The 13,016-nt window shown below is 49.5% G+C and overlaps 1 protein-coding gene across 1 annotated transcript in view; it reads left to right on the top strand.

Moving 5' to 3' along the window:
- The window catches only part of PKHD1 (PKHD1 ciliary IPT domain containing fibrocystin/polyductin), a 985,750-nt gene that overhangs the window by 56,454 nt on the left and 916,280 nt on the right, over window positions 1-13,016 (top strand). The window contains exons 15-18 of the mRNA XM_063919219.1: window positions 6,512-6,787; window positions 8,956-9,045; window positions 9,158-9,245; window positions 10,475-10,617. Of these exons, the coding sequence (XP_063775289.1) occupies window positions 6,512-6,787; window positions 8,956-9,045; window positions 9,158-9,245; window positions 10,475-10,617 (597 nt within the window). The remainder of the gene's footprint in view (window positions 1-6,511; window positions 6,788-8,955; window positions 9,046-9,157; window positions 9,246-10,474; window positions 10,618-13,016) is intronic.

The raw sequence follows: 13,016 nt of genomic DNA, 5'->3' as shown, positions 1-13,016 counted from the left end.
ATTAATTTCTCATATTTGGAAAAAGAAAGCTATTACATCATTGGCAGTACATCCCGCTCTCCAGCTTGTCTCTGTACACTAATTATCAATAATATATATCAAATTGTTTGTATCTAATCAAATAATGGGCATATGGGTCTAATGCATCCCCAAACCGTATGCATTGAAAAGTGTAACAATTGTTTATTTCTGTTTTATTTCTTTGGCTGTGGAAAGCTGGAAATGAAAGTAAGATTAGCACAGCAGCCATCCCGTTATATAATTCATCTCCTGTTTTCACGGAGTATAAACTGGATGCTATACATAGGCAAACACAGGGGGGAGGGTTCTGGTTGCCCAGAAACCCTCCTCCTCTTGGCAAGTTGCGCAAATTATAAAAACAATAGCAATGGTATATAATACGACTACTAGAGCTGCCGTCACAGCATGCAATTTAAGGAACAGAGCAGAGCTGCTGCACATGCCCAGAGGTAGAAGCTTCTTCTACCAAGTTTGCTGTGTGTGTGTTTCTGAGTCCTCAATCAGTGCACTGGACCAGAGAGTAGCTACCAGGAAGAAGAGACAGGAGCCTTACCATGAGGTGGGAGAATGTTTGCATAGAAAGTTCAGTACTGGTTCTATTATGTTTATGTATTTATTTATGTATTTATTTATAGTATGTTTAATCTTTTCCTGATTACTTATCTTTTCTCATACGTCCTAGAGGATGCTGGGGTGCTTCAAGAACCATGGGGTATAGACGGGATCCGCAGGAGACATGGGCACACTATAAGACTTTGGATGGGTGTGAACTGGCTCCTCCCTCTATGCCCCTCCTCCAGACTCCAGTTAGATTCTGTGCCCAGTGAGACTGGATGCACACTGAGGAGCTCTCCAGAGTTTCTCAGAAAAAGACTTAGGGGGTAAGTCTGAGTTGATCGCAGCAGGAACTTTGTTAGCAGTTGGGCAAAACCATGTTCACTGCAGGGGAGGCAGATATAACATGTGCAGAGAGAGTTAGATTTGGGTGGGCTATTTTATTTCTGTGCAGGGTAAATACTGGCTGCTTTATTTTTACACTGCAAATTAGATTGCAGATTGAACACACCACACCCAAATCTAACTCTCTCTGCACATGTTATATCTGCCTCCCCTGCAGTGCACATGGTTTTGCCCAATTGCTAACAGAATTCCTGCTGCGATCAACTTGGAATTACCCCCCATGTGCACAGCAGGGGAGGCAGATATAACATGTGCAGAGAGAGTTAGATTTGGGTGTGGTGTGTTCAAACTGAAATCTAAATTGCAGTGTAAAAATAAAGCAGCCAGTATTTACCCTGCACAGAAACAAAATAACCCACCCAAATCTAACTCTCTCTGCACATGTTATATCTGCCTCCCCTGCAGTGCACATGGTTTTGCCCAACTGCTAGCAAAGTTCCTGCTGCGATCAACTCAGAATTACCCCCATAGTTAGGTTTATTATTTTCAGGAAGCACTGCTGGCTACAGGCTCCCTGCATCGTGGGACTGAGGGGGGAGAAGCAGACCTACGTCTGTGAGTTTCAGGGCTCTGCTTCTCCGGCTACTGGACACCATTAGCTCCAGAGGGTCCGATCACTACGGTACGCCTAGCTGCTCGGGCCCGGAGATGCGTCGTCATCCCCCTTGGAGCCAGAAGTCAGAAGCCGGGTGAGTATATGAAGATCAGAAGACTTCAGCGACGGCAGAAGACGGCTTGCTGAGGTACCGCACAGCGGCCGCACTGCGCGCCATGCTCCCACACACAGAACGGCACTGAAGGGTGCAGGGCGCAGGGGGGGGGGCGCCCTGGGCAGCAGAACAACCTCAATTAAGCACTGGCAGACATATATAAAGTGCCTAGGCACTAATTGCAGACCCCCGCCAGTATAAATATGTAATTTAAGCGGGACTGAAGCGCGCCAGTAAGGGGGCGTGGCTTAGCCCTCACAGCTCTGACCAGTGCCATTTTCTCTTCACAGAAAGCTGCAGAGACGCTGAGCCTGGCCTCCCACACTACTGTGCAAGTAACAGGGTGCAAAACGGGGGGGGGGGGGGGGGGGCACAAGAGACATGGTGCTAATTATTTGATTATTTATTTTTTAAAAAGCGCTAGCAGGTCTGGGCAGTATTGTTACTCGCTTCAGAACCAGGATAGGCGCTGAGTTGTGAGCTGGCAGAACTTCCTCTGTGTCTCTCTAACAGGCTTTGTTGTGGGTCTGTCTCCTATAGCCCCAGTGTGGTTGTGGGTGTTGGTACGTGTGTGTCGACATGTCTGAGGCTGAGTGCTCTTCCCAGGAGGAGGCTGGAGTGGGGGCAAAAAAGACTGTGAGAGTGACCGTGTCGGCACCGCCGACGGATGATTGGGTAAATATGTTGAGTGTTCTGAATGCAAATGTGGAGCGGTTGACTAAAAGATTGGATAAATCTGAGTCTAAGAACCAGACATGGAGAAAGTCCATGGAGGATGCATTGTCACAAACTCAGACCCCTCCGGGGTCACAGAAGCGTGCATTTACCCAGAACATGGTAAAGCAGATTCTGAAACCGGCAAAGGTGTCAGTTCTTCGCTGCACTCGGTTGCTGGGGAAGATGGTGGCGGCCTACGAGGCCATTCCGTATGGCAGGTTTCATGCCAGGGTGTTTCAGTGGGACCTATTGGACAAGTGGTCCGGGTCTCACCTGGACATGCACTGGAAAATAATCCTATCATCCGGGACCAGGATCTCCCTTCTGTGGTGGCTGCACCGTTATCACCTTCTAGAGGGTCGCAGGTTCGGGATTCAGGATTGGATCCTGGTGACCACAGATGCAAGCCTCCGAGGCTGGGGAGCAGTCACAGAGGGGAGAAATTTTCAGGGAAAATGGTCAAGCCAGGAAGCTTGTCTGCACATAAACATTCTGGAATTAAGGGCCATTTACAACGGCATTCTGCAAGCAGAACATCTTCTTCGCAGTCTGCCCATCTTGATTCAGTCAGACAACATAACAGCAGTGGCGTACATAAACCACCAGGGCGGAACAAGGAGCAGAGCGGCGATGGTCGAGGCCACGAAAGTTCTTCGCTGGGTGGAAAGACATGCAAGCGCTCTGTCAGCGGTCTTCATTCCGGGAGTGGACAACTGGGAAGCAGACTTCCTCAGCAGATACGATCTCCATCCAGGAGAGTGGGGTCTTCATCAAGAGGTATTTGCAGAAATGACAAGTCATTGGGGAATGCCTCAAATAGACATGATGGCGTCCCGCCTCAACAAGAAACTTCAGAAATATTGTTCCAGGTCGAGGGACCCTCAAGCAATAGCGGTGGACGCCCTAGTGACACCGTGGGTGTTTCCGTCGGTCTATGTGTTCCCTCCACTTCCACTCATTCCAAACGTGATAAAGATTATAAGAAGAACAAGGGTTCAGGCGATACTCATTGTTCCGGATTGGCCAAAAAGGGCCTGGTATCCAGATCTTCAAGAGTTGCTCATAGAAGATCCCTGGCCTCTTCCTCTACGGGAGGACCTGTTACAACAAGGTCCGTGCGTGTATCAAGATTTACCGCGGCTGCGTTTGACGGCATGGCGGTTGAACACCAGATCCTAGCTCGGAAAGGGTATTCCCAGTGAAGTCATTCCCACACTTCTTCAGGCTAGAAAAGAAGTAACGGCAAAGCATTACCACCGTATTTGGAGGAAATATGTGTCTTGGTGTGAATCCAAGAAGGCTCCTACGGAAGAATTTCAACTGGGACGTTTGCTCCATTTTTTGCAAGCAGGTGTGGATGCGGGCCTGAAGTTAGGCTCCATAAAGTACAAATTTCGGCCTTATCAATCTTCTTTCAGAAAGAATTGGCCTCCCTTCCAGAAATTGAGGCCTTCGTGAAGGGCGTGCTGCACATCCAACCTACATTTGTGCCTCCTGTGGCACTGTGGGATCTTAATGTGGTATTGCAGTTCCTGCAATCTCATTGGTTTGAACCTTTGCGTAAGGTTGAATTAAAATTCCTTACTTGGAAAGTAGTCATGTTGTTGGCCTTGGCGTCCGCAAGGCGGGTGTCTGAGTTGGCGGCTTTGTCTCACAAAAGCCCCTATTTAATCTTCCACACTGATAGAGCGGAGTTGAGAACTCGTCAGCAATTTCTGCCAAAAGTGGTTTCATCATTTCACGTGAACCAGCCTATTGTGGTGCCAGTGGCTACTGACGCCTTGGCGGAATCGAAGTCTCTCGATGTGGTCAGAGCTTTGAAGATCTATGTCGCCAGAACGGCTCAGATTAGGAAAACAGAGACTCTGTTTGTCCTGTATGCTCCCAACAAGATTGGGGCGCCTGCTTCCAAGCAGACTATTGCGCGCTGGATCTGTAATACGATTCAGCAGGCTCATCCTACGGCAGGATTGCCGTTGCCGAAATCAGTGAAAGCCCATTCTACCAGAAAGGTGGGCTCATCCTGGGCGGCTGCCCGAGGGGTCTCGGCATTACAGCTTTGCCGAGCTGCAACTTGGTCGGGATCAAAGTAAACACCTTTGCAAAGTTTTACAAGTTTGATACCCTGGCTGAGGAGGACCTCTTGTTTGGTCAGTCGGTGCTGCAGAGTCATCTGCACTCTCCCGCCTGTTCTAGAGCTTTGGTATAAACCCCATGGTTCTTGAAGCATCCCCAGCATCCTCTAGCACGTATGAGAAAATAGGATTTTAATACCTACCGGCAAATCCTTTTCTCTTAGTCCATAGAGGATGCTGGGCGCCCATCCCAGTGCGGGCTGTATCTGCAGTTATTGGTTATAGTTACACACATGTTGTGTTGAGTTCAGTCAGTCTGTGACTGATGTTGATCATGCCGTTGCATGCGTTGTTGTTGAATGCCATGTTGTACGGCGTGTTTGAAGTGTGAGTTGGTATGTGTCTCACCTTAGTTTAAAAACGTTAAACAAATCCTCTTCCTCGAAATGTCCGTCTCCCTGGGCACAGTTCCTATAACTGGAGTCTGGAGGAGGGGCATGGAGGGAGGAGCCAGTTCACACCCATTCAAAGTCTTATAGTGTGCCCATGTCTCCTGCGGATCCCGTCTATACCCCATGGTTCTTGAAGCATCCCCAGCATCCTCTACGGACTAAGAGAAAAGGATTTACCGATAGGTATTAAAATCCTATTATTTATATTATTTAAATATGTTTGAAGCAGCCTATACTATAGACCATATATTGTGTTAAATATTAATACTGTGTTCCATGTTCTGCAGAGTGGGAGATTGTGGATTGCATTGGAAACCCCAAATTTGTGAACGTTCTAGAAGAGTACACAAGTATTATCTAGGAAGGTGGCGGTTTTGGAAACAATGGGGGGGTTATTCTGACCCATTCGCAACGCAGCGGTTTATCACTGCGGTGCGAATGGGTGCGGAATGCGCATGCGCGGCGGCCGCAGTGCGCGTCGCGTCTAAAGAAGAAAGCGGTCGCAGGACGGACCGCAAAGAAGATTGACAGGAAGAAGGCGTACCTGGGTGGATCTGTTGCGTTTGGAGCCGTTTTCGGGGAGTGGTGAGTAAAATGCAGGCGTGTCCAGGAGAACGGAGGGCGGAGGAGTGATGTCAAAGCCGGTCCCATCATTGCTGGATCCATCGCACAGGGTAAGTAGGTACGGGCCTAGTCTAGTTTTGCTTGAATTTTTTTTAGCTTAGCAGGGCTGCACAAGCGATCGCAGCTCTGCTAAGCTAAAATACACTCCCCCATAGGCGTGTGCTAGTTGATCGCAGCAGCAGCAAAAAGTTGCTGCGATCAACTAGGAATGACCACCTATAATTTCTCCTGAGTACAGACCTGCCAAGAGTTTAGTTGGGCCCAGTACGGGCGTGGCCAGATGTGGGGGCGTGGCTATGCACATTTGAATATTGAGGCCCTCTGAAGAAGCTGCACAATGCACTGTGAGATATAGGGGAAGCCTTGAAGAGTGATAAAGTGGAGAGAGATGCAATGTGTTAGAAGTGAAGTGATCGCTAATGCCATAGCTCCGCTTCTTCTTCAGGACCCTGATGCACTACTGAGAATGCACAGGCATGTGCAGGCAGCCTTTGCCAGGAAAGGATCCTACGGATCCCTCTCCTTGAGTCCTTATACATTGTACATTATGTAGCCCATAGACTACAATGGCTTTATCAACCAGGACCATAAATTTTGCAATAAATCAGCCCCAATAGAAACCTATGGAGGACGGCATACAGTGCATACATCCCAGGATTGCTTAATATTTGCGGGTACCATCATTTCTGCTTAGTTACCTGTGGGGGAGATTTCATATATGACCCATAGTCTACTGCTAGTGCCATTCCCAGCAACATTGTAGAGAGTATATGGGGGGGGAATAATAGTCTGAGGTGGAAGCAAAGCAAAAATGAGCAGGTAACTTTGCACCTGGAACAAACCATGCTGGGGGGTGCAGATACATGCGCTGTTATTACATGCAGGGTAAATACTGGCGGCTTTGCATGCAATGTTACATCTGCAATATGTTAAAGTGTAATTTGGATTGCAGGTTGAGGTGGCCTCCATTCCACAAGGCATTACTGAATGGACTGACCACTGGGAAAGGGACTGGGACAGACGCTGGAAACAGAAATCCCCCAAAATGGAGCTTTCTCGGGGGAGGAAATATTACATAGAGATGTTACAGCGTGGGACAGGGCCAGCGTCCAACATGAAAATCGGGGTTCAGATTCACAACACCTGGCTGAGTCCGGAGGTCATACAGACTTATCAGCGGGAGAGACATCAGATAGTAGCCGAGTCCGCCCATGTTCCTGACATTCAGGTGAGAGGCGGGACTTCTCCAGTCCCTGATACAGGTATTACAGGGAGCAGCTATAGCCCTGACCAGGTGGTCTTCTGTATGCCGAATGTCGGGATCCCGGCGCACAGTATACCGGCGCCGGAATCCCGACACCCGGCATACCGACAACTATTCTCCCTCGTGGGGGTCCACGACCCCCCTGGAGGGAGAATAAAATAGTGTGGCGCGCGTAGCGTGCCACCGTGCCCGCAGCGTGGCGAGAGCAGCGAGCCCGCAAGGGGCTCCTTTGCGCTTGCCACGCTGTCGGTATGCCGGCGGTCGGGCTCCCGGCGCCGGTATGCTGGTCGCCGGGAGCCAGAGCGCCGGCATACCGTACTACACCCCCCTGACCACCTATAGTAGTAATCTTACACATAGGTGATGAGGTATCCTGATTCCTACTATAGCTTGCTGATCTGTTCATAAGAGCACTGAATCATGGGTAACACCTGTAGTGCTTCTTTATTCATCCATTGCAAACTATAAGGGGCATGTACTAAAGCCTTGGAGAGTGATAAAGTGGATAGTGATAAAGTACCAGCCAATCAGCCACACACTGCCATGTTACAGCCTGTTTTGAAACAAAATGACAGTTGGGAGCTGATTGGTTGGTACTTTATCTCTCTCCATTTTATATCTCTCCAAGGCTTAGTACATCTGTCCCTATATACCTTCCGTACCCTGGACTACAGCCAGTTTTTTCGGCGTTCGCCATGGTCCAACATGTTGAAGGTCTGGCTCACCTCTAAGGTTTCTTTGCTGGGAAAGACTGGTTCTGTCAATAACGGTACTCAGGGAAATTCTTTATTGTTTGGAAGCATTCCCTTACCTGTTTCCAGGGCCAGATTTAGGGGGGGGCCAAGGGGGCGACCGCCCCCCCTAACACAGTCATAGCCACACCCACTTTTGAGCTGAAGAGAGCTCTTCAGGGAGAGCCTGAGGCAGAACGCTGTCCTGCAGCCTATACCACAGCAGCACAGAGGAGCCAGGAGAGCAAGGGTTATAGAGCATATGCCCCTCACTTGCAGGTGTGTGGGTACTAGGGCTAATAAATACAATTACCCCACAGCACAGTAACATGTACATAGAACAATCACAAAGCACTATCTCAGTCTCACTCAAAAAGTTCAGTTTTTCAGGAATTGAGAGAGGAGGAGTTAGGATTGCAGATGGGAGGAGTTGGGACTAGAGAGGGGAGGAGTCAAGATTAAACAGTAAACCGCCCCCCCTAAAAGAAAAGTCTATATCCATCCCTGCCTGTTTCCCAGTCAGCTCTTGCAGTGGTCCACACAGCGATATCTACATTTATTTGGAGAGAAAAGCTAAATTCCATTTGTGCAGGTGAAATAAGGGAGGAGGAGTTTTATGTAATAAAAACATGCAGCAATGTGTATCATCCAATTTATTATTTACAGTTCTGACATTATGAATGTTGTTACAATGTTGACATTGACCATTTCATGTGCAGAATTCTGACGTCTGAAATGCATGTGCCGGGGTGGGAGGAGGAGGGAGGGGGGGAGTTTGTGTGTGTGTGTGTGTGTGTGTGTGTGTGTGTGGGGGGGGGGGGTAGCCTTAGCTTTCTCCTGTCCACTCTGCAATTGCTGCTGTGCATTTTTGCAGAGGTCTGCGATTAGTTAGCCGCCGCCCATAGAGAGTGAAAACCCGCCCTGTGCAAGCGTGCAAAAGCATGTGCATGCCGTATGAAAACTTCGCCAGACAGCAGTCATCTGCAAATCCATTCGCAACTCACTCACCATAGAATGATTTTTCCAGTCTGTGCGCAGCCCAGGACTTACTCCTACAGTGCAATGAGAACAGGCTGATCGGGGTCGGAGCTAACGTCACACACCCTCCCTGAAAACGCTTGGGAATGCCTGCGTTTTTCCTGACACTCTCAGAAAATGGACAGGTACCACCCACAAATGACGGCTTCCTGTCACTCAGCCTTCCATGCGCTGAGCGATCAAAATTTTCACACCATCCTGTCGCTGTTTGGCAACACGCCTGTGCATTGTGGTGCATACGCATGCGCAGTCATTAGATAATCGACCGCTGTGCGATTTCGCACAAGAGCGTTCAGGTCTGAATCAGGCCCGTCCTGCCAGTGTGTATTCAGCTGTGTCACCAGCATTTGCTGTTTCTTGCAGAAGTTGGACTTTGCAGGCGTTGGACTGGTGCAGTTTTGTTGGGACAATGTGACAAGTAAACCGGTTGACGTAACCAGCACAGCTGAGCAAGTGAGTACCACACCACAACCACAACAACACTAGCACTACAATATACCATAGAGTGTCTCCTAACAGTCGTTCTGGTGTAAGGAGTGTCTCCTATTGCTCCTGTCTCTCCCAGATACAGGCAGTGGTGGAAGACCTGCTGTCAGTGCATTGTGTTACAGACCTGGCCACAGGGGACGTATTCCTGCACAGCGGATTTGAAGGTGAGATACTTGAATGACCCGTAGATGTGTGCACTCACTCCCAGAGCATGCAAATACCGGATCTGCACCCAACTCCCCTGAACCTGTCTGCATGTTCTCTGCATGTGTCAGAACACAGTTTTATGTACCGCAGGGATTTCCATCCAAGGCCGTAGAGATCAGTTATGGATCCAGGTAATGGGGGGAGCGTGGCTAAATCCTGGGGGTGTTTTCACTTGCACCCCCCTTCACCCCCCATCCCCCTCCCCACCAAAAAAAAAAAAGAGTGTGCCTGCCTGGACCCAAGCCCAGGTCAGGGTAATTAATACATGCTATCACCCTACCCCCCCCACCCCCACCCCCTCTCAGCACCCTGCGTACATCCAGTATGATACGTCAGGTCCTAATTGAGTTTATTATTATAATAATGGGGTGTGATAATAGATCTACAGTGTTTGGATAGACAGTCATTAGGTCGACACCCCCCCCCCAGGGTCAAAAGGTAGACATGGAAAAAGTAGACTGTGGAAAAGGCCGACAAGTACAAACAGTTGATATGATCAAAAGGTCGACATGGAAATGTTTGACGCAAGAAAGGTCAACACAAGTGTTTTACGTTTTTGGGGTGCCATTTTCTATGATTCTTAAGTAACTACAATTAGTGCAAACGTATTCCGTCATGGGCTTGATTGGCTAGTCACACTTCGGGCAAGGTTGTTATTCCAAATTATAGTCTACATGGATGGTAAATCAAGCAAAAGTTTAAAAATATGTGAAGACCTCCCAAAAACTTGTGTTGAGATATGTGTGTCATCTATTGTCATGTCGACATTTGTAACCTGACAATATTTTGTACCTGTCGACCTTAAGCACTGTCTACCTTTGTCAACTTTTCTCAAGTTTTTGACTCTGTCTTCCTTCTGACCCTGTCGACCTAATCCATGTCGACCATATACTGTCGACCTATTGACTGCTGATCTAGACACTGCAGACCTACAGTATCATCTGGACACCATAGTAATAATAACATGTCCTTTTTCTACTCATAGTAACCAAAAATATCATATTATCATTGTTTTACTTATGCTGCCTTTACTTTTACTCTTTTCCTTTTGTATTGTATTTCATCATTTTATGTTTGTTTGTTTTTGTAATGTTGTTAACAATTTAAATAACTATCATGAAAACGGCCCAAACTAGGAGAATATGTTGGAGTAATGGATGTAATCCATCTGATTTGTGTCTGTCAGGGACGGATGAAGCGGTCACATACGGGATGCGAGCAGGCTGGGAGGAGCCATACTGCGGCAGGTTCAGCATCTTTATGCCAAAGTATATCCTGAAAGACTCGCGGTGGCTGCACATGAGATATGAGTTACATAAGTTCAGTCACGTAAGTATATTCAGAGGGTGAGCAAGATGTACTAAGATGTGCAGTGACCCTATAGGGGATGCAGTCAGGACCCTGCCTGTCAGGATCCCAGCAGTCAGATTACCGACGCCAGAATCCTGACACTATTCGGAATGCCGACACTGGCATCCCGAATAGGTAGACATCCCCGCTTCAGAATCCCGACAGCCGGGATGCTGAGGAGGTAATCTGCGGGGCGTGGAGGTTAGGTTTAGGCGGTAGGGGGAGGGTTAGGGTTATGCAGTGCCCTGGGAGGGTTTGGGTGCGGGGAGGGGGGGTTAGGGCTAGACACCCCCCTCCGAGGGGGCCTCCCTGTCAGCTTCTGCGCAGTTGGGATCCCGACTTCGGTATTTCGAACATCGGTATCCCGGCCACCGGCTTCCCGTACTGATCCCCCCTATAACAGGCGTGGCCTAAGTGGGTGTCCTGGATCTGCCTGACTCATATCCACTGACTCGTCCTGTACTAGCAGAGATTGCAGCAGGGATCATTAATCCCTATGGAAAGCATAACGATGGGCAGCACTCCATGAAGGCAGCATTCCCTCTTGGTTCCAGCCGTTGTCTGTTGTAATAAAACCTGCGGGATTCCTTTAGAACTGGACATACACCATTTAGTTTTGAATGACATTTCACCACAGAGTGGACAGAGGGCTAATAAAGTATGAGATATGGATCATTCATCCCTATTAATATAAAATATGACATCTGCATACGTGGGCTTATCTGGAGTTACTGATTTACGCACTGAATCAAATAAAGGAGAGAAAATTGTACTAACAAGATATCCAGTTCGGTTGTGTCTCGTTACCTTATTTGGGGATGTACTGTAGTCGGCATCCCGACAGTCACAATCTCTACCATCAGAATACCGACGGGTGAAAATGGAGACAACTTGAAACGGTAAGAACGAGAGTCAGGGTTAGGCCGCAGGAGCGGTGGCTTGGTGTTGGGTTAGGGGGATGAGTACGGGATCCCAACAGTCAGGTTGTCGATAATCAGAATACAGACAGCAGCATCCTGATGGATAGAATCCAGACACTTTTCAGAGGTAAGCTTACCCTACCCCTTACCCTCGTCCTAACCCTCCCTACCCGCAGCCTAAGCTTAACCTCCCTACCCGCAGCCTAAACCTAACCCTCCCTACCTGCAGCCTAAGCCTAACCATCCCTAGCTACAGCCTAACCCTAACCCTCCCTACCTGCAGCCTAAGCCTAATCCTTCCTACCTGCAGCCTAACCCTCCCTACCCGCAGCCTAACCCTAACCCTCCCTACCCGCAGCCTAAGCCTAACCTCCCTACCCACAGCCTAAACCTAACCCTCCCTACCTGCAGCCTAACCCTAACCTTCCCTACCTTCAGCCTAACCCTCCTCTCCCACAGCCTAAACCTCCCTACCCGCAGCCTATGCCTAACCCTCCCTACCCGCAGCCTAACCCTCCTCTCCTGCAGCCTAAGCCTAACCCTCCCTACCCGCAGCCTATGCCTAACCCTCCCTACCCGCAGCCTAAGCCTAACCTCCCTACCCACAGCCTAACCCTCTCTACCCGCAGCCTAAGCCTAACCTCCCTACCCGCAGCCTAAGCCTAACCTCCCTACCCGCAGCCTAACCCTAACCCTCCCTACCCGCAGCCTAAGCCTAACCTCCCTACCCGCAGCCTAACCCTAACCCTCCCTACTCGCAGCCTTAGCCTAACCTCCCTACCTGCAGCCTAACCCTTCCTACCCGCAGCCTAAGCCTAACCTCCCTACCCGCAGCCTAAACCTAACCCTCCTCTCCCACAGCCTAAACCTAACCCTCCCTACCCGCAGCCTAACCCTCCTCTCCCACAACCTAAGCCTAACCCTCCTCTCCCACAGCCTAAACCTCCCTACCCGCAGCCTAACCCTCCTCTCCTGCAGCCTAAGCCTAACCCTCCCTACCCGCAGCCTATGCCTAACCCTCCCTCCTCTCCCACAGCCTAAACCTCCCTACCCGCAGCCTAACCCTCCTCTCCTGCAGCCTAAGCCTAACCCTCCCTACCCGCAGCCTAAGCCTAACCCTCCCTACCCGCAGCCTAAACCTAACCCTCCTCTCCCACAGCCTAAACCTAACCCTCCCTACCCGCAGCCTAACCCTCATCTCCCACAGCCTAAACCTCCCTACCCGCAGCCTAAGCCTAACCTCCCTTCCCGCAGACTAACCCTCCACTCCTGCAGCCTAAGCCTAACCTCCCTACCCGCAGCCTAAGCCTAACCTCCCTTCCCGCAGACTAACCCTCCACTCCTGCAGCCTAAGCCTAACCTCCCTACCCACAGCCTAAGCCAAACCCCCCTAATCGATCCAGATGGGCAGCCCGACCATTGACATATCAGACCTCTATCAGATTTGCTGGGAGATGT

Source organism: Pseudophryne corroboree, chromosome 4 (assembly GCF_028390025.1).
Source record: "Pseudophryne corroboree isolate aPseCor3 chromosome 4, aPseCor3.hap2, whole genome shotgun sequence".
NCBI classification, from domain to species: Eukaryota; Metazoa; Chordata; class Amphibia; order Anura; family Myobatrachidae; genus Pseudophryne; species Pseudophryne corroboree.
This window is presented reverse-complemented; position numbering and strand designations above follow the sequence as displayed.